We start from the raw sequence: 21,818 nt of genomic DNA, 5'->3' as shown, positions 1-21,818 counted from the left end.
TTGTAGGATTGTGTTAAGCATGTCCCAGTTTAGGTCACCTAGCAGCACAAGCTCTGAAGATAGATGGGGGACAATCAATTCACATATGGTGTCCAGGGCACAGCTGGGGGCAAAGGGTGGTCTATAGCAAGTGGCAACAGTGAGAGACTTATTTTTAAAAGTAGAAGCTCGAATTGTTTGGGTACAGACTTGGATAGTAAGACAAAACTCTACAGGCTATCGCTGCAGTAGATTGCAACTCCGCCCCCTTTGGCAGTTCTATCTTGTCAGAAAATGTTGGATGGATGGAAATGTCAGGGTTTTTGGTGGTCTTTTTAAGCCAGGATTCAGACACGGCTAGGGCGTCCAGGTTGGCAGAGTGTGCTAAAGCAGTGAATAAAACAAACTTAGGGAGGAGGCTTCTAATGTTAACATGCATGATACCAAGGCTTTTACGGTTACAGAAGTCAACAAATGAGAGCACCTGGGAAATGGGAGTGGAGCTAGGCACTGCAGGGCCTGGAATAACCTCTACATCACCAGAGGAACAGAGGAGGAGTAGGATAAGTGTACAGCTAAAGGCTATAAGAACTGGTCGTCTATTACTTTCAGAACTGAGAGTAAAAGAAGCAGGTTTCTGGGCGCGATAGAATAGATTCAAGGCATAATGTACAGACAAAGTTATGGTAGGATGTGAATACAGTGGAGGTAAGCCTAGGCATTGAGTGATGATGAAAGAGATATTGTCTCTAGAAACATGTAAACCAGCTGATGTCACCACATGTGTGGGAGGTTGAACTAAAGGGTTGGCTAAGGCATATTGAGCAGGGCTAGTGGCTTCGACAGTGAGATAAGACAATAATCACTAACCAGAACAGAAATGGACAAGGCATATTGACATTAGGGAAGAGGCATGTGTAGTCGAGTGATCATAGGGGTCCAGTGAGTAGTTGGGCTGCCTGGAGACGCGTCGATTCAGACAGCTAGCAGACCGGGGCTTGCAAGCTAGCAGATGGGCATTCAGGGGACGTCGCGACAGATGGGCATGTTGGAGAAAAAATTAACTCGGGCAGATTAGTCAGTAGTCCAGTCGTGATGGATAAGCAGGGCTTCGTGTAGTAAAAGGGGTCCATGCCAATTGGCAAAATAGGTATAGTGGCCCAAGAAATTGGCCAATGAACCTATTCAGCTAACAGTCCGATATGCTTTAGACTGAATAACCCACCTCGGGCAGATTATGTCGGTAGTCCAGTCGTGAAGGAGCTCCTTACTGTCAGTAAAAGGGGTCCGGGCCAATTGGCAAAATAGGTATTGTTTTTTATTTATTTTTATTTCACCTTTATTTAATTAACCAGGTAGGCTAGTTGAGAACAAGTTCTCATTTGCAACTGCGACCTGGCCAAGATAAAGCAAAGCAGTTCGACACATACAACAACACAGAGTTACATATGGAATAAACAAACATACAATCAATAATACAGTAGGCCCAGAGTGGCTGATGGACCTCTTCAGCTAGCCGGGAGATGGGCCGAGCATGGGCTAGCTCCAGGTTAATTGGTGCTTGCTTCGAGACAGAGACGTTAGCCAGGAGCAGCCACTCGGATTGCAGCTAGCTAGCTGCGATGATCCAGGTGAAAAGGTTCAGAGCTTCCGGTAGGAATCTGGGGATATGGAGAGAAAATAGGTCCGGTATGCTATGGTTTGAATTGCGTTCTGCAAACTGGCGAGATTTTTCCGAGCTAAAGGTTAGCTGATGACCGCTAGTAGTGGTTAGCTGACTACTAGCTAGTAGCTAGTGAGCTGGCTAGCTTCTCTTGGGGGATTCCGGTTCAGAAGTAAAGAAAAATACCTTAGAAAAAACAGATCCACACCACATTGGGTGAGGCGGGTTGCAGGAGAGTATTTTGAAGTTGAGGTTTAGAAAAAAAGAAAAAAGATTTGCGAAGAAAAATATATAAAAAGATATATACATGGGACACGACAAGACGGCGGCAAAGACGTCTGACTGCTACGCCATCTTGGAATGGAATGTAAGTTATTTGGATTGAGAATTCTTTCTCCTTTTATTCTTTCAGTTCCTCTAGAGCTTTTGAAAACATGTCTCTGTGCTGTCTTATTTTTGGCCATTTTTTTGTGCAATTTTATCTAAGTTTTTAGGCTGCAAGTATGTTCAGGGATGGGGCAAGTTCAGAACAACACATGCAGTGATCCCACTAACCATTGCCATAGTCTATTTAATTACTTAAACAATATCCTTCGGCAGTGTCTAAATGCTAACACTAATGCATGTCCTTCTGTTTTTACACAGAAGACTAAGTAAAGAACATCAACAGACATTTCAGAGCAGTTAGCTCAGATATGGCTCCTGGTGTTGGCTCTAACATATTGTGCAATGGCCTGCACTTTATAATCATTAACCATTGAGTAAATGATACCAGGTTTTGTTTTACAAATTGAGCTCTGAATCCAACCGAAATTCAAATAGTCAACTTTACTAGTCTGTTATCAGTGGAGTTTATTGTCTGTAGGCTATTCACTTTTGTAGCTCGGTTGCATGTAGCCCGATTAATTTATTGTAGGGTTATTGTTTTGTTGTTTAAAACGAAATGTTGGATTAATTCAATAGCCACATATGTACACTATTCATTTATATTGTAGAGATTTGTTATATAAAGCCAGATTGTCAAGCAGGTAAAATAAATGTAGTTGTATACAGCACAAAAAAAATATTGCATGTGCTTATGCATGTCTTTTTCAATAAGTAATTGCAATTTATGAGGAGGTGGTAGCCAGAGTTCACTGGAGCAATAAATAAATCATTGTCTGTCACTTGATATTACTATATCAAACCACGTGACACTTGAGAGCGCGAGGACTAAGACCTCCCTGCGCGCGTAGGTGGACGTGCAGACAGCTTTTTAACGGTTTCTGAATGGAGCATGTATGAAGATGGAACAAGCATCTCTTGCAGACAACAATGAATGAACACTTTTTACAGATTTCAAGAGACGATACAGCTAAACGGTGAGTTTGTCTGACAAATGTTGATACGTGTGATGGTGATAATTGTAACTTTTAGGAAATGATTGATTTAACATCAGCTCTGGTCCAGGTCGTTAGTGCGCGTTCCTTCGCAGTGCAGGTCACCTCAGTCACTGGTAGTCACGAGCAATAGTCACTCATTCATGTATGGGTGGGTGGTTGAGAACTCAGTTGGGGGTCTGCTGCATTAGCTGTTATTGTTGTAGCCGATATTGGATAATTTTACCCATACCTGGAAATGAAATAAAATAGTGAGTATTGGTGGTTAGCCTGCTTTCTTATATTTTTTTTAGTATTAGAAAGCAATTGTGATTATACATTCTAGGCGGCTATTCAGTATTAAGTGCCCAATAAAATAAGCAAGCATAACGTAGCTGTTCAGCTTGCCACCTTGTTGATTTAGTGTGTTATTTGTTATTGGAAACAAAGGGATTATCGATATGTAATGAATATATGTCATTGTAAGTTTAATTGAAATTGTCTGGCAATGCCTCTTCATCGGTCAGGTTGTTGTTGTAACCTTGTAGTGCATGTTGTTTATAAAAATACATGTTGACTTGTTGACATTTGATGTCAAGTAATGTGACACTAATTCTGTCCAGAGGGAAGGAATGCTACTGAAAGAGGCCAAGACACGAAAACTCGGCCAGTTATATCTTAACCCTATTTTCATAATCATGTGTGTCCCATCCCGTACACTGGCTAGCCTAGATACAATGTAGATCTACACGACCCACATGCCTCCCATTCAAACTATCAAGTGAGTTGAAAGAGGCCCTGAGACCTCCTCTCCCCAAATATGTCCGGAGCACCGAGATTAACGGGTGTGAAATGAGCGTGCATCCCTCTCACGTATGGCAGGCGATACATTGAGAAAATGTTACTTTTTCTCCGAAAGTAATCGTGTCCTCCTTAACGGTTGATGTGTGTCAGGAAACAGAGCATGTAACACAATGAAGACAAAGCCTTACATCAGGCCGAGTAACCCCGCTTTCTTTCAATATCGATCCAAAGTGTCTATCTAGTGGGGATTCTATTTCAGGCACAAGCTTGGTTTCAGAGATAATAAATATATATACATTGTTCAGTGTTTTATATATATATATATAATGTCAATGCACTGACTGAACCAATGTCATTGTTCAATAGGAGCTATACAGCCTGGGCTATGAATTCCGAATGGTAAATTTCATGTAAAATTAATATACGTTACTTGTAGTACTGTATTAATGATTCAAATGTACATTTGTCTAATCTACAGTACCAGCTCCTTGTCTCACTTGCCAGGCAGCGGCTCCCTGAGGCTTGTTTTTCCAATCCTGTAGTGATCCATTCATTAAGCCATCTTATTTTAAATGTAACTGGGAAATGAACAATCACTTATTTAAGCATCGATATTGAACAGCCACAGATGAGTGTTGCTCTTGTTCGCGGTGATTGTACCGGTCACAAGTAAAATGGTAAAACAAGGCTTCTTGACCCATACTCATTTCTGAAGTGACTATGTTATTTTATCAAGTAAAGACTGTTTCAAGTAAAAACTGGGTTGAACCATGTCTCCTCAGCACATCACAGGGACTGTCAGCTGTGTGACTGCAGGGTTAAACCTCAGACATTTTCAGTTTAAAAAATAACGCAAGCTAGATGTAAGACTCTCTTTGCCTTGGCTTAGGGTGAAGTTGAATTAAATCACTCCTTTGTACTCAGGTCACTCAACAATTAAAATGCCTGAACTGGTTATCACCAGTTGTCTAGTATGTTGTATCACCAGTTGTCTAGTATGTTGTTCAAAAATACCCTAATTCATCATGTCCTCATTCATTGATTAATTGCAAAACCTCCTCCAATCTCAGTAATTTGTAGGTATAAATCTTCATTAGATTTCAGATTTATTCTAATCTAATATATTTGATGACTATGATATCTATCATTCACATGTCATCAGTGTTAAGTGGTGCACTTGTTTTTCCATCTACAGCATTTCCCCTCCTTTCTCCTCTGAGATGTGTGATGAATTTTTCAGGAGATGCCTTGTTAAGCTTGGGGGCTTGGATAAGAGGCGGAAGCGAGAGCAAGAGAGAACTGGTTGGGGTGGGTTCTGGTTTAGAGTTGTTGTTTTGCTAGGAGTGGTTAAAAGCTGTCCGTAGCCTACACCTCATACGGTTAGAGCTCTGTTGTGTGTGGGTGTGTGTGGTTAGATTTATGTTGTGGTCTTTCTTTTCAGGCACAGATGTTGCTAAGCAAAGAGGGGATGAAAAGGTTAAATAATACAATTATACTGATCAAAAATATAAATTCAACATGTTAAGTGCTGGTCCCATTTTTCATTAGCTGAAATAAAAGATCCCAGAAATGTTCCATATGCACAAAAAGCGTATTTCTCTCACATTTTGTGCACACATGTGTTTACATCCCTGTTAGTATTTCTCCTTTGCCAAGATAATCCATCCACCGGACCGGTGTGGCATATCAAGAAGTTGGTTCAACGGCATGGTCATGACATAGGTGTACCTTGTGCTGGGGACAAAAAAGTGCACTAAAATGTGCAGTTTTGTCACACAACACAATGCCACAGAAGTCTCAAGTTTTGAGAGAGCATGCAATTGTCATGCTGACTGCAGGAATGTCCACCAGAGTGTTATGTTCATATCGACAGGCCTCACAAATGCAGACCACGTGTAACCATACCAGCCCAGTACCTTCACATCGGGCTCCCCACTGGGTGGGCCTGGCTCTCAAGTTTGTGGGCCTATTCCCTCCCAGGCCCAGCCTTGCTGCTCCCCTGCCAAGTCATGTGAAATCGATATAGGGCCTAATTGTAAAATCGTTGACATTTTTGTTCAGTATAGAAGAATGAGCAGTGTTACAAGTATTTGAAAAACTATTTCTGAGAGGAGGGAGAGAAATACTCTCGGGCGGTGTTACAATTAGGTCTAGATATAGCTTCATTTGGAAAGCAATTTCTGAAAGGACACCATTTCTCTCAGAAAGTATGAGGCAATCCCCAGAAAGAGAAGTATAGGGCTACAGTGGAAACAGCCCCTAACGTTAAAGTAAAGAACAAACCGTGAGGAAGCCAGACATCTAAAGGGGCAGTCCAGTACTGTCTCCCTTTACAAACCTAGGGTTGTGTTCACACAACGGAAAACGAAAATGGGCGCTTCTGTTCGAGGTCCCTCTTTTGTTTCAGTGCGTTCTCTTCCATTTTTTTCCATTCTTCCACTCTGGTCAAGAATAGAATGTCATCGAGGTTAGTTAACAGAAAGTAGGTTTCAGTTGAGATACATCAACCAGGGTCAATATTTTAGCCTCTGATGGAGTTGTGATATTACTTGTTTACCGTGTTGTCTTTGGTTGCATGCTAATTGTTTATCAGCAAAGAAGAGCTTTAACATGCTAACAACTCAACATGCTAAGTGCAATGTTTTCTGAATATTCCTTGACAACTCACATGCACATTTTCATAAAGCCGAGGGCTGACTATAAACCATGTTGCCACTTTTGGACAGTCGCACATAATCGTGCATGTGACCCACAATGCATATGACTCAGCTTCTGTATCCTTGAGCAACTTACTCATTGGTCCTTTAGTGGCCCCTAAGGGAGGGTTATATGGCCTTTCCTGTGAATACAGAGGGTAATTATGTCTCTGTTTGTGTATGTTAGTTAGGTAAAGTCTATCACATTAACAGAAGACAAAGACCAAAGAAAAGCTTTGAAATAAACCATTAAAACTCTAATTGTGATCAATATTAAAATACCTTTATTAAGTTGCCTTACAACCAAAGGCCATCTATAAGCATGATTTGTTCTGCAGATATCCAGCCAATATGAATAACCTGGAAAAGTCTCTGGAAATAGGGTCTGCAAATAGAGTGATTTAGAGTTAATCTTGTGATTTCCTCATTTGTATTTACATGCATTTTGGCATCCTGAAATGGGAAATGTGACTTCTTTTTTCCCCTCTCTCTCTTTACCCTTCAGACACCATGCATGACCCGACTGTGACTCAGACCAGCGTGGCTGCCATCAACTGGAGCACTGATGCTCCCCCGTGCACCCCGAACTACGAAGAGGACCGCGTGCCCCTGGTGGTGCTTTACAGTTTGGTGCTGGTCATCGGGCTGCCTGCCAATATCGTTACTGTCTACCTGACCTTCCTCCAGGTGCGCCGCAAAAATGTCCTGGGCATCTACCTGTTGAGTCTGTCTGTGTGTGACCTTATGTACCTCTGCACCCTGCCCATGTGGGCCAACTACGTGAACGCGGGCCACCAATGGCGCTGGAGCTCCATGGCCTGCAAGGTGACAGGCTATTTCTTCTTCAACAACATGTACATCAGCATCTTCCTGCTGTGCTGCGTCTCCAGTGACAGATACGTGGCCGTGGTCTACGCCGTGGAGTCGCGCGGCCTTCGGCGACAGAGACTGGCGGTTGCAGTTACCGTGGCCATCGTTTTGGTGGTGTTCGTGGGCCACGTGCCGGTGTTTACCATGCCAGAGGGCGATGCGGCAGAGGGGCAGCGGCGCTGCTTCGAGCCAGGCAAGGGCACGTCCACTGTGACGGGTTTCAACTATGCCCGCTTTGTCATTGGCTTCCTGTTCCCCCTGGTTGTGCTTGTGGTCACTAACCGTGCCATCCTGGCCAACGTGCAGGCTAGCACAGGGCTAAGGCAGTGCCAGAAGGAGCGGGTGCGCTACTTGGCGTTCGCCGTGGTGGTCCTCTTCCTGGTGTGCTTCGCGCCATACCATGTCATTCTGCTACTGCGTGCGGTCACCTTCCACTTCCCCGAGCTGCAGAATTGCCATTTCCAGGAAAGCCTCTATACCCCTTACACTATCTCCCTGGGCCTGTCCACCTTCAACAGCGCCATCAACCCCATCCTCTATGTGCTTTCCAGCGACAACATCCGCAAGGAGCTACGTCGCGGCCTTGCAGGCCTCTGCGGGCGAACCACCCTGCGGCCACGTTCCACCGACAGCAGCCAGCACAAGATGCACAACTCCAAGAACTCGTCAGAAGTGGCGGCCGCCACACAAGAGGGGGAAAAGCATGGTCGTTGATGGCAGAGGAAGGTTAGGGGTTCGATGTACAGTATGTATGCTCAAACTATGGGAGCCAGGGGGATATGCAGGTGTGACTACTGAAAGAACCCTGGACTGGTGACTTGCAGGTACTCTGGAAAATGAAACAGAATCAGCATAGAGCCAGGTGGAACCCCAAACATAGCAAGAGCAATGGGGGACGATGTAATCCATCTATCCCAGAATCTGACTCAAATCTGAAATGATATCATTGAAACGGTTCAAGTAGGGGCAACCTCTCCCTATTGATGGCATCATTCTAACAAGACTCGCAGTTGCCAGGAGCCATCTGTCTAACGGCAAATGTTGCAAAGTTTGATAAGAGAATGACGGCACAAACAGCACAAACCATCATTCTGTTATCCAACTTTGCACCTGCACTGTTTATCAAGTAAATGTGTTTTTTGTCAAATTTTCTGTGGAAATTGTTTGACGCACTCACTGTGCATAGAGTTGTATGGTTTGTTTACCTTTGCAGTCATTGGTTTTTGTTTGACATACAGTGAAGTGAAATACAGTGAAGTGAAAGATCTGAGTGTCTCTGTGAACTGGCGTTGTTAGCATCCCTTAGTTTCATCATATGGATGGATCTGAGTTCAGCCAGCAAGTTGGTTCAGCCAGCAAGCAGACACTAGCTAGCTAGCAAATGTTCGTGCACATTACGATTTTCATAAACACACCTTAGATAGATGTAGAATTAGGAAAAAACGTCAATATTATTAGCTACAGATTTATTGTTTTTGGTAAGACTAACTCGGACTCTTTTGAGGATGAAAGGGGGTTCAGTGGACGATGTCACCTTGGTAACATTTTCTAATGTTAGGACAGCATATTGTAGCCTAACGCCTTGTTAGCTATCCCTGATTGTTTGTGAGTTATCACACAAGGCCTTGATTCCCCAGAGCCTTTGTAGCATTGAATCAATTGAGTTGTATTTTGCGACTAGGCTACTGTTTCTGTGACAGCATGTGCGTAATGATGTGCCCTATCTGTAATTTAGTGCATTATTATTGGGTAAACATAATAAGCAGCCTCAATTGCCTATTTGCAGCCATAGGTGGTAAAATCTCTCTAGGAGCTGATCCGTCTTCAGTATTGTGGAATAATTCTAATGCCAATGTATTGAATGGAGAAAGCTGATCCGAGAACAGTGCTGCTTTTCTTTGGATCCTATCAGTATCGACACATGGTCTTACAACGCACTTAGAGAACGCCCTCTCTGTGTGTTTGTTTGGAAAACACTAAACAGGTTGTAAAGAAAGGTTCATCTGGTACGATCGTCGTAATGCTTAAAGGCCCAGTGCAGTCAAAAACATGATTTGTATATATTTCCACACCATGAAGATGGAATAATACTGTGAAATTATTCTGGTACCCTTTAATGTTAGAGATGTTTGAAAAGATTGCCTGAAGTGTCTGTCTATTTGGGTGGGATGGAGTTTTGGTCTGTCTGGTGACATCACAAGGCGGTGACCACTCCCAGACAGTCCTAGCAGAATTCTTGCTTGAGACATTGCTCTTTGCTAAGAAGCTATGTTTTTGTTTCTTTTTGACCATTTTAACTGAAAACAATCACATTAGGATACTTAATTGATACCCAGAAATGATTTAAGATTTGAGATTTTTAAAAATGGCTGCATTGGACCTTTAAGTTACATCACAGCTGGGAAACGAGGCCCTGATCTGAGACATTAACGTTAAGTTCATTTCTGCGTCATGTTTTGCTCTTCATCTCCAGATTAAGGGCTTGCCAATGTTTTGACAAACTCAGCAGTTATTCGTGTCCATATGAAAGACACGTTTGAAACTTGCCTCTCTGCTGCTAATGTAGGAGTGAGAAGCTTCTACAAAACTGTCTATTACTGAAGCTTTTCTATGAAATAATGTGTCTTCCTTTGGAGGAACAGTATTTGTTAAGTAAATCGTGCAAAAGCTAATCCAATATGTTATGTTGCAATACATAGATATTGTGTTTCACAGTAGATGCATAGATCTACATCATGTTCTTAAACTTTAATCAAGTGTATTTTGAAAACAAGAACAATTGTAGTATTCGTCATGTTTTAGGTGTTAAGTGTTTTGTAACAATGTAAATATAAGTCAAGACATAATCTTCATATAACCTTTTATAGTCGCAATATAACATTTGATATACTTTGGTGTTTTTCCTCCTATATTGCAGACCATTGTAAACGTTTGTAAAAAAGCAAAAGTTTGTTCTTTTTATTAGAAAATTGCACTTCTTGAATATTATTTATACTGTTTCTGAACATTTCTAAGTAAACATTTGAAGTAAAATGTCTCATTTCAGTTTCATTATTGAAGTGGATGTCTGTACATATGTATCTTTCTATTACTGGTGAGGAGTTTCACACTAAAAGGGTAACACATAAAATAGCACCAAAAAAAGCATTCCTGCACTAATACACTGTCAGATTTTTTAGTTGGCACTCTTTCGTGAGATGGAAAAAACTCTCGTTAGTGTCACAAATGATCTTAATCTCTGAACGTGCAGATGAAAATGTGTTTAAGAGCTGTGTCAACAGAAAGAGGATCCGGTAAGCTTGTGGTGTGGAACTTTTCTCATTTTCGTTTTCGCTAACAAAGAATACATTAAACTGTTAGGTCTAGCTCTTCCCAGGCCTTCATTTTGGTTCTCACATTTATGTAAACAAAGTTCATTAAGGTGGACAGATTTAATTCAATGGTTAATGATACTGCGTGTATGAATTACTATATGTGGTTTCGCTGGTGATAGAAGTCAGAAGTTTACATTCACTTAGGTTGGAGTCATTAACTCGTTTTTCAACCACTCCACAAATGTCTTGTTAAACTATAGTTTTGGCAAGTCGGTTAGGACATCTACTTTGTGCATTTCACAAGTCATTTTTCAAACTTGTTTTTCGAATTGTTTAATAGACAGATTATTTCACTTATAATTCACTATATCACAATTCCAGTTGGTCAGAAGTTTACATACACTAAGTTGACTGTGCCTTTAAACAGCTTGGAAAATTCCAGAATATTATGTCATGGCTTTAGATGCTTCTAATAGGCTAATTGACATCATTTGAGCCAATTGGAGGTGTACCTGTGGATTTATTTCAAGGCCTAGCTTCAAACTTAGTGCCTCTTTGCTTGACATCATGGAAAAATCGAAATAAATCAGCCAAGACCTCATAAAAACAATTGTAGACCTCCACAAGTCTGGTTCAGCCGCCTGAAAGTACCACGTTCATCTGTACAAAAAGTATAAACACCATTGGACCATGCTCAGGAAGGAGGCACGTTCTGTCTCCTAGAGATGAACATACTTTTGTGCGAAAAGTGCAAATCAATCCCAGAACTCCAGCAAAGGACCTTGTGAAGATGCTGGAGGAAACAGGTACAAAAGTATATATATCCACAGTAAAAGAAGTCCTGAAACATATGACCTGAAAGGCCACTCAGCAAAGAAGAAGCCACTGCTCCAAAACCGCCATCAAAATGTCAGACTACGGTTTGCAACTGCACATGGGGACAAAGATCGTACATTTGGAGAAATGTCCTCTGATCTGATGAAACAAAAATAGAACTGTTTGGCCATAATGACCATCGTTATGTTTGGAGGAAAAAGGGGGATGCTTGCAAGCCGAAGAACACCATTCCAACCGTGAAGCACGGGGGTAGCAGCATTATGTTGTGGGGGTGCTTTGCTGCAGGAGCGACTGGTGCACTTCACAAAATAGATGGAATCATGAGGGAGGACAATTATGTGGATATATTGAAGCAACATCTCAAGTCAGTCAGGAAGTTAAATATTGGTCGCAAACGGGTTTTGCAAATGGACAATGACTCCAAGCATACTTCCAAAGATGTGGCAAAATGGCATAAGGACAACAAAGTCAAGGTATTGGAGTGGCCATCACAAAGCCCTGACCTCAATCCTATAGAACATTTGTGGGCATAACTGGAAAAGCGTGTGCGAGCAAGGAGGCCTACAAACCTGACTCAGTTACACCAGCTCTGTCAGGAGGAATGGGCCAAAATTCACCCAACTTATTGTGGGAAGCTTGTGGAAGGCTACCCAAAACATTTGACCCAAGTTAAACAATTTAAAAGGCAATGCTACCAAATACTAATTGAGTGTATGTAAACTTCTGACCCACTGAGATTGTGATGAATGAAATAAAAGCTGAAAAAAATAATTCTCTCAACTGTTATTCTGACATATTCACATTCTTAAAATAAATTGGTGATCCTAACTGACCTAAGACAGGGAATTTTTACTAGGATTAAATGTCAGGAATTGTGAAAACTGAGTACAAATGTAGTTGGCTAAGGTGTATGTAAACCTCCGACTTCAACTGTTTTTGACAGTTCATCAAAAGTAAAGAAGAAATCCCAGCAGAGATTGTTCCACATCTAGGGAGGATATCATTCATAATTACAACAGCAACATGCTTGAAGTGTCTTTTCATTTTCTTACAAAAACAGAGTCAACCAAGATTTCACTGCAACTCTGTTTCTCATGGGAAACGTGAAAGAAAAGTATCCACAATGGCAGCTCTGTGTACAATCTCCTCAAAGGAATAGGCACATGCATAAAATAAATAATTAATGCTTAATATAATTATGTTTAATAGAACTCTTTCTCTCTCACTTGCCAATCATCTTCATGCCCTGCCTGTGTCATCATGCACACAGTGCATAACACAAGCGCAGTCACTCAGTTTACGTGCTTCATTCGACTGATATTTCAGACCCTCACCATGTCAGTAAAACATGCCTCACCTCTCACACTAGCATAACACCTGTGTATCCCAGTTACAACTCAGCTCTATTGATATAGCTTACTGCCATTCCATCCCAGATTACAATAATTCATTATGATTTGATTTTGACAGAATGTTTATCTTAGTGTGCTGTATTTGAAGGACTGACAGTTTTCCATGGTGGAAAAATAGGATAGTCGTGCATTTAAGTGTGTGAACCTGTGATGTGTCTGTGAAGAGTGTTTGTGTTCCATAATGTGATGCATATTCTATTTGTGGACGTTTTCTCCCCCACCAACACAACCACTGTCTGAGCAGCATTAACAGGCCTATTCAATTATTCTGCTGAGAGATTGATGGACTTATCAAACAGACTTTCCACCTCGTCAGCCTGATTCCAGGAAGTCCTGAATATACTGTACAGTGGTCATAAATAATAGGTTTTAAAATAGAAAGCTCTGGGATGTGTTTTTACTATGTCAAGCATAATCGGACAAGGAGGCAAAAGGGCAACTCTTATGTATAGCATCTGGTCGACAGGTAATATCAATCAAATGGCTTCAGGAAAATAGAAAAGAAGTTGGTAATGCCATGAAATGTATTAGTCCGAAAAGAGTATTACATCAACATTTAAAAAAAGAAGGATTTGGTAATAACATGAGGGTTGACCATTCTTTATTTTAAACAAACACATGATCACTAACAAAGCGTGATCACATCATCATACTACAGAGAATGGCCAAGGGGATGCAAAAGGACACATACCCACCACCACAGCACTCCACTAAATCATAGTGGGATAACTACACAGGTCATACGGTGTGACCGGGACAGAGAAACGGTCATCTGGTGCATCCGGCCACTCCTACCACACACATCTTATGAATATTTAATCCACTAAATGACCAAGACAGCCTGCTTAATTGGACCCTGATGAATATTTAAGTACCCAGCACCGGGCAACAGCCAATAGGGCCCTCCTCTGCTCAGGGGGAACACCCCAGCCCCTCCCCTTTGCCAGCCTTCTACTTGGTCCGGCTGGTGTTTGTTGTTAATGTACCCGTCTGTCTGAGTCTGAGAGCTGGGTGGCAGTGACAGTGGCACTGGCAACTGTCTGGACAGCCTAATGGCCTACGGGGGCTTTGAGGGGTCCTCAATCTCAGCTGGTGGCCATTTATGCATCATTCACCTGACTACACTGTTCAGCCCCACCCTCTCGTAACCCCTGTCTCCAGGCAGGCTTGGCAAGGTATGGGGGTGAGAGATAAACAGAGCAGAGCTGACTGGAAAAGGGTGTGGTGTGGACTTGGGTTGAAGAAGAGTGAGGAGGGAACAGTTGTTGACAACGTTCCCCTGTCCTGTTTCTAAATAGTTTTGAGGGCTTGTCTGGTCACAACTTACAGACTTGTTTACGTGTTACTTTGCGTTTTGTTGCCAACCTTACTTTGCTACCTGACAACTTTACGGTTTTTACTTTTTAATTACCGTTTATACTTTTTTTCATTCAACTTTTTCACTCCGGACGTTTTATCAAGACATGGTTCGTCAGGACCTCCAACAGCCGAAGCTAAGTAGTAACATTAACATGATGCCTTCTAATTGCAGTCGCTGTACTCCTAATATACAGGAAAACTATCGCTTTATGGTGAGGATAGCTGTGCTGCAAGCCTTTGATGCGATTGGCCTGACTGAAACATGGCTTAAGCCTGATGAATTTACTGGGTTAAATGAGGCCTCACCTCCTGGTTACACTAGTGACCATATCCCCCGTGCATCCCGCAAAGGCGGAGGTGTTGCTAACATTTCCGATAGCAAAATTCAATTTACAACAAAAAAATAAAATTCATCTTTTGAGCTTCTAGTCATGAAATCTATGCAGCCTACTCAATCACTTTTTATAGCTACTGTTTACAGGCCTCCTGGGCCACATACAGCGTTCCTCACCGAGTTCCCTGAATTCCTATCGGACCTTGTAGTCATGGCAGATATATTATAATTTTTGGTCATTTTAATATTCACATGGAAAAGTCCACAGACCCACTCCAAAAGGCTTTCGGAGCCATCATCGACTCAGTGGGTTTTGTCCAACATGTCTCTGGAACTACTCACTGTCACAGTCATACTCTGGACCTAGTTTTGTCCCGTGGAATAAATGTTGTGGATTTGAATGTTTTCCCTCATAATCCTGGACTATCGGACCCACCTTTATATTACATTTGCAATCACAACAAATAATCTGCTCAGACTCCAACCAACGATCGTCAAAAGTCGTGCTATAAATTCTCGGACAACCCAAAGATTCCTAGATGCCCTTCCAGACTCCCTCCTAACCACCTAACTGAGGAACTCAATTGAACCTTGCGCAATACCCTAGATGCAGTCGCACCCCTAAAAACCAAAAACATTTGTCATAAGAAACTAGCTCCCTGGTATACAGAAAATACCCGAGCTCTGAAGCAAGCTTCCATAAAATTGGAACGGTAATGGCGCCATACCATTCTTTTTGATACTGTCGCAAAGTTAACTAAAAGCAGCATGACCAAAGAGAGGATGGCTTTCACTTCAGTAGTAATAAATTCGTGAACTTCTTTGAGGAAAAGATCATGATCATTTGAAGGCAAATTACGGACTCCTCTTTAAATCTGTGTATTTCTCCAAAGCTCAGTTCTCCTGAGTCTGCACAACTCTGCCGGGACCTAGGATCAAGGGAGACACAAGTGTTTTAGTACTATATCTCTTGACACAATGATGAAAATAATCATGGCCTCTAAACCTTCAAGCTGCATACTGGACACTATCCCAACTAAACTACTGAAAGAGCTGCTTCCTGTGCTTGGCCCTCCTATGTTGAACATAATAAACGGCTCTCTATCCACCTGATGTGTACCAAACTCACTAAAAGTGGCAGTAATAAAGCCTCTCTTGAAAAAGCCAAACCTTGACCCAGAAAATATAAAAAACTAATCGGCCTATATCGAATCTTCCATTCCTCTCAATTTTTTTTGAAAAAGCTGTTGCGTAGCAACTCACTGCCTTCCTGAAGACAAATAATGTATAGGAAATACTTCAGTCTGGGTTTAGACCCCATCATAGCACTGAGACGGCACTTGTGAAGTTGGTCAATTACCTTTTTAATGGCGTCAGACCGAGGCTCTGCATCTGTCCTCATGCTTCTAGACCTTAGTGTTGCTTTTGATACCATTGATCACCCACACATTCTTTTGGAAACCCAAATTGTGTTATGCTGGTGAATGAGGACCCAAAAGCGACTTAACGAAAACAGAGTCTTTATTCCAGTATATGACAAAAGTAATAATCCTGGAAAAATCAAGAAGAAAACAAAACAGGAAAAAACTTAAATCCACTCGTAGTAACGAGGACAGACTGGAGACTCGACCATTGACTGCAGGTTGCTTCGGGAAGGCACCGACCGTAGCAGACTAAGACACCTGCTCACACGCAGCATCTGAAGGAGACAAAACACGACAGGGCGAGACAAGGACACAGAACAGCAAACATCATACAAGGATCCGACAAGGACAGAAGCGGAAAACAAGGGGAGAAATAGGGACTCTAATCAGAGGGCAAAATAGGGGACAGGTGTGAAAAGAGTAAATGAGTTAGGAGAATGAGGAACAGCTGGGAGCAGGAACGGAACGATAGAGAGAAGAGAGAGAGGGAGGGGGAGAGAGAGGGATAGAAAAAGGGAACGAACCTAATAAGACCAGCAGGGGGAAACGGAACAGAAGGGAAAGCACAAGGACAAGACAATATATGACAAAACATGACAAATTGGTCTACACGGACAAGTTCTGGCCTGGTTTAGATCTTATCTGTCGGAAAGATATCAGTTTTTCTCTGTGAATGGTTTGTCCTCTGACAAATCAACTGAATATTTCTGTGTTCCTCAAGGTTCCATTTTAGGACCACTATTGTTTTCACTATATATTTTACCTCTTGGGGATGTCATTCGAAAACATAATGTTAACTTTTACTGCTATGCGGATGACACATAGCTGTACATTTCAACGAAACATGGTGATGCCCCAAAATTGCCCTCGATAGAAGCCTGTGTTTTAGACATAAGGAAGTGGATGGCTGCAAACTTTCTACTTTTAAACTCGGACAAAACAGAGATACTTGTTCTAGGTCCCAAGAAACAAAGAGATCTTCTGTTGAATCTGACAATTAATCTTGATGGTTGTGCAGTCGTCTCAAAAAAAACTCTGAAGGACCTCGGCGTTACTCTGGACCCTGATATCTCTTTTGACGAACATATCAAGACTGTTTCAAGGACAGCTTTTTTCCATCTACGTAACATTGCAAACATCAGGAACTTTCTGTCCAAAAATGATGCACAAAAATGAATCCATGCTTTTCTCTACTTTCTGGCTACTCGGATAAAGCACTAAATAAACTTCAGTTAGTGTTAAATACGGCTGTTAGAATCCTGACTAGAACCAATTTTTTAAATCATATATCTCCAGTGCTAGCCTCCCTACACTGGCTTCCTGTTAAGGCAAGGGCTGATTTCAATGTTTTACTGCTAACCTACAAAGCATTACATGGGATTGCTCCTACCTATCTTTCTGATTTGGTCCTGCCGTACATACCTACACGTACGCTACGGTCACAAGAAGTCACAATTGTCCCTAGAATTTCTAAGCAAACAGCTGGAGGCAGGGCTTTCTCCTATAGAGCTCCATTTTTATGGAATGGTCTGCCTACCCATGTGAGAGACACAGACTCGGTCTCAACCTTTAAGTCTTCACTGAAGACTCATCTCTTGAGTAGGTCATTTGATTGAGTCTAGTCTGGACCAGGAGTGTGAAGGTGAACGAATAGTCTCTGGAGCAACGAACCGCCCTTGCTGTCTCTGCCTGGCCGGTTCCCCTGTCTCCACTGGGATTCTCTGCCTCTAACCCTATTACAGTGGCTGAGTTACTGGCTTACTGGTGCTCTTCCATGCCGTCCCTAGGAGGGGTGTGTAACTTGGGTGGGTTGAGTCACTGATGTGATCTTCCTGTCTGGGTTGCCCCCCCCCCCCTTGGATTGTGCAGTGGCGGAGATCTTTGTGGGCTATACTCAGCCTTATCTCAGGATGGTAAGTTGGTGGTTGAAGATATCCCTCTAGTGGTGTGGGGGCTGTGCTTTGGAACAGTGGGTGGGGTTATATCCTGCCTGTTTGGCCCTGTCCGGGGGTATCATCGGATGGGGCCACAGTGTCTCCTGACACCTCCTGTCTCAGCCTCCAGTATTTATGCTGCAGTAGTTTGTGTCGGGGGGCTAGGGTCAGTTTGTTATATCTGGAGTACTTCTCCTGTCTTATCCGGTGTCCTGAGTGAATTTAAGTATGTTCTCTCAAATTCTCTATTTCTCTTTCTTTCTTTCTCTCGGAGGACCTGAGCCCTAGGACCATGCCTCAGGACTACCTGGCATGATGACTCCTTGCTGTCCCCAGTCCACCTGGCCATGCTGCTGCTCCAGTTTCAACTGTTCTGCCAGCGGCTATGGAACACTGAGCTGTTCACGGGACGTGCTACCAGTCCCAGTCCTGCTGTTTTCAACTCTTTAGAGACAGCAGGAGTGGTAGAGATACACTTAATGATCGGCTATGTAAAGCCAAAGGACATTTACTCCGGAGGTGCTGTCCTGTTGCACCCTCGACAACTACTGTGATTATTATTATTTGACCAGGCAAGTCATTTATGAACATTTGAACATCTTGGCCATGTTCTGTTATCTCCACCTGGCACAGCCAGAAGAGGACTGGCCACCCCTCATAGCCTGGTTCCTCTCTAGGTTTCTTCCCAGGTTCTGGCCTTTCTAGGGAGTTTTTCCTCGCCACCGTGCTTCTACACCTGCATTGCTTGCTGTTTTGGGTTTTAGGCTGGGTTTCTGTACAGAACTTTGAGATATCAGCAGATGTAAGAAGAGTTATATAAATACATTTGACTTGACAATGTTAGATGGTACAGAAGGGTCAGTGAAAAGGGCATGTGACCCTATAACCGCTCGATACTGAGTGGGTGAGCTGAGTGATACAGGAGGCAGACAGTGGCTTTTGGGCTCTGTTCAAAAGTAGTACACTAAAAGTTGTGTACTACATTCAGATGTAGGATCTTAATTTGATCAGCCTGTTGCAATGCAGAAAATATGAAATGTGTAGTGTATTTGAGATTCAAAAATGCTTCTGAAGTTTGTAATTTCCACTTTGACAAATAGTCAATCCTTACAAAAATGTGTATTAATTATAATACTAATAATAATTGGAATAGGGTGCCATTTGGGACACAAACAGTATCTCATCAGACAGTATCTCATTCCAAAGTTTGAAAGTTGTCCCCTTGCCAAAGTCTGATCATTTACACCCAATCACAAATCAAGAGCTAGCCTCCATACTTCCTAGTGCCGGGGTTCTTAATCCTGACCCACATGGGTTGAATTTGAGCTTTTTCCCAGCAGTAAGTCACCTGATTTGGCTAATTAAATGGTTGACGATGTCACGACTTCCACTGAAGTCGGCTCCTCTCCTTGTTCACCGGCTTTCTAGCCATCGCCGCTCCATTTTTCATATGTCCATTTGTTTTGTCTTGTTCCATACACACCTGGTTTTCATTCCCCAATCAATAGTATATTTAGTCCTCTGTTCCCCATCATGTCTTTGTGTGTAATTGTTCATTGTTAATGGTGTATGTTCACGCGCATGTGTTTGGGCACTTATTTCATTATTTGTGCCTATTGTTGAACGGAATAAAAGTGTGCCTGTTTACTCTACTCTGCTCCCCTGCACCTGACTTTGCCTCCCTTACACAGCCTTAACATATATATATAATACTAATAATACACAGCCTGAACAGATGAGACTTGTGTAGATCTGAAATAAGCAATGTCGTTGAAGGCCCACGCACATCCTTGCCCTTTGGTTCTGTTTCCACTATTTTCCTTCTATCTATCCAATCGTTTCAGATGTGCACTACTGTCCAGGGTGTGGTTAGGGGTCTGTCTAGTACTGATCTGCCGTTATGGCTCTATGCTTAATAAAACAGGGAAGTAACACATTGTAGGTGACTGATTCTCCCAGTCAGACCATAAAGGAGAGTGATTTAAACTAAATGATCAAGAGGAAGTGTGCAGAGGAAACGTCTATATACAGTCCTATCAGTTCTGAGGTCTGTGTATTCTGGTTGTGTCAGTGTGAGAAATTATTCTGTGGCCGTTCTGGGTTGAAAAAAAGAGGAATTGAGGCAGAACAAGTTCTGCTGATTAGTTGTATGGAACTGTTACAGAATAGACATACAGTATAACCTGGCTTCTTAGTTTGAGACTTGAGTTCAAAAGGGACAATTTTATTCATCTTGACCTGTTTCAACAGTTGCACAGAACAGTCCATGATAAAGAGCACAATCTTGGCTTGATCGTGTCATAATTAAGCAATGGTGGAATTCTTAAAGCAGGGTGTCGCCATAGGGACCCACAGGAGTGCACGTCATCCAATCCAGCACTTAGACAAGTCAAGGGCTTGATGATGGTTCAAAAGACTACTATGTAGTATGCCACATGTGGAAACATATTCATACACTAGAAAAATAACAGGTTTCTAAAGTAGCTATTTACAGTATATGGCGTGCTGGCAAGAGTGTTTAAACGCTTTGAGTCTCCCACGGTAAGACCGGCGTCGTTTAGTGCCTCTAACCCCTTTTCATCATTGTGTGTTTGAATTACAGACTTCTGGGTTTTTGCGTTGTATTTTTCTATTTCTTCTGCATCCACCAATACCAACCATTAGCTGAACTAGAGCGGTGTTTTGATCCCGGAAATGTTTTTTCTTACAAAAACATCTTACCCCACTATGAAAAGATGAGACTCTCGAACACGCACATGTAATCTGTTTTGCTCTATGGTGCTCACAAGCCACACAAAAGGCATTACAATGTTCTTCTACATAGAAGATAATAGGAAATCCCAGGACAGTGTCTATGTCACTGCAATAAGCTCATAGTGGCTCTCACAAACTCCAAACTGCACACAGTTGTCACTGACTAGCCTGATATTAATTTCCCACTGAGCAAACCATTTCTGTACTACTTTTACTTGAAGCCCTGGTTTCATAATAATAAAATAGTTCAACATTTCAATGTGAGGCTAAATATGAGGGCAGAGCGAGCAAATGAATTACATTTGTGAATTACAGCTTTTTCACACTGACCCACTTCTCTGCTGTTTGAGTTTAAATCTGTCAGTTTACCAAGGTAGTTTGTTTTCCATGCTCTCTCTTCTCCTCCTTCTGTACACTGTCTGGCCTCTCTAGTCTCTGAGGCTCTTTCTTTTGTTCTTTCTACTGCTTCTCGCTCTCTCATGGCACTGCCCTTTATATCTTCCTTTTTCCTGAAAGACGTGAATTATTAATGCACAAATAAGGGTTGACTCCCACTGACTTCAGCCTCAGGAAACACAATCTCACACTTGGATCCTCCAGCATTCCTTGGGAAAAGCTTCTCCCTTCCCCAAAGGATAATTCCCCAAATGTACTGGATCTCAGGAAAGCCTGAAAAAGCTGATACTATCAATATGTGAAACATTATGCTTCAGGTACAGTATATCATAGACTATTATCCCACTTTAGATAATGCAGTCATTGCATGAGGAAACAAAAGATTTCAATCATTTTTTATATTTCTGTTGTTCAACATAAAATAAATAGCAAAAAGGGCACAGACAAAAGTGATAAAAAGTTGTTTAATAAGATAGATGCTAGAAGGATACATAGTTAGAGGGGACCACCAGTAGCTAACTTCGTGTTCTTGCTCAGTTTTGCATTTTACATCCAGTATTTTACGGGAAACATACGCCAACCCAAATCCCAGATCTGTGGTTATGGGGCAACCTTAACCTGCAGCTGTTTTCTGCAACCTGCATGTATTGTCTGCATTAACATGAAAAACAGAGATACCAATAG

The 21,818-nt window shown here is 42.1% G+C and overlaps 1 protein-coding gene across 2 annotated transcripts; it reads left to right on the top strand.

The window, feature by feature from the left end:
• The first annotated feature begins 2,851 nt into the window (after positions 1 to 2,851).
• On the top strand, positions 2,852 to 10,403 carry LOC123995645 (probable G-protein coupled receptor 132). 2 transcript variants are annotated; one of them, XM_046299295.1, is made up of 2 exons: positions 2,852 to 3,003; positions 7,006 to 10,403. In XM_046299295.1, exons 1-2 carry the CDS (start codon positions 2,961 to 2,963, stop codon positions 8,082 to 8,084), a joined length of 1,122 nt encoding a protein of 373 aa, XP_046155251.1. In that variant the 5' UTR covers positions 2,852 to 2,960; the 3' UTR covers positions 8,085 to 10,403. The 2 variants fall into 2 exon arrangements, with proteins under 2 accessions (XP_046155251.1, XP_046155252.1); XM_046299296.1 differs by lacking the exon at positions 2,852 to 3,003 and adding an exon at positions 3,134 to 3,272.
• The last annotated feature ends 11,415 nt before the right edge of the window (positions 10,404 to 21,818 follow it).

The sequence above is a fragment of the Oncorhynchus gorbuscha genome, linkage group LG14 (assembly GCF_021184085.1).
Source record: "Oncorhynchus gorbuscha isolate QuinsamMale2020 ecotype Even-year linkage group LG14, OgorEven_v1.0, whole genome shotgun sequence".
In the NCBI taxonomy this organism is placed as follows: Eukaryota; Metazoa; Chordata; class Actinopteri; order Salmoniformes; family Salmonidae; genus Oncorhynchus; species Oncorhynchus gorbuscha.
This window is presented reverse-complemented; position numbering and strand designations above follow the sequence as displayed.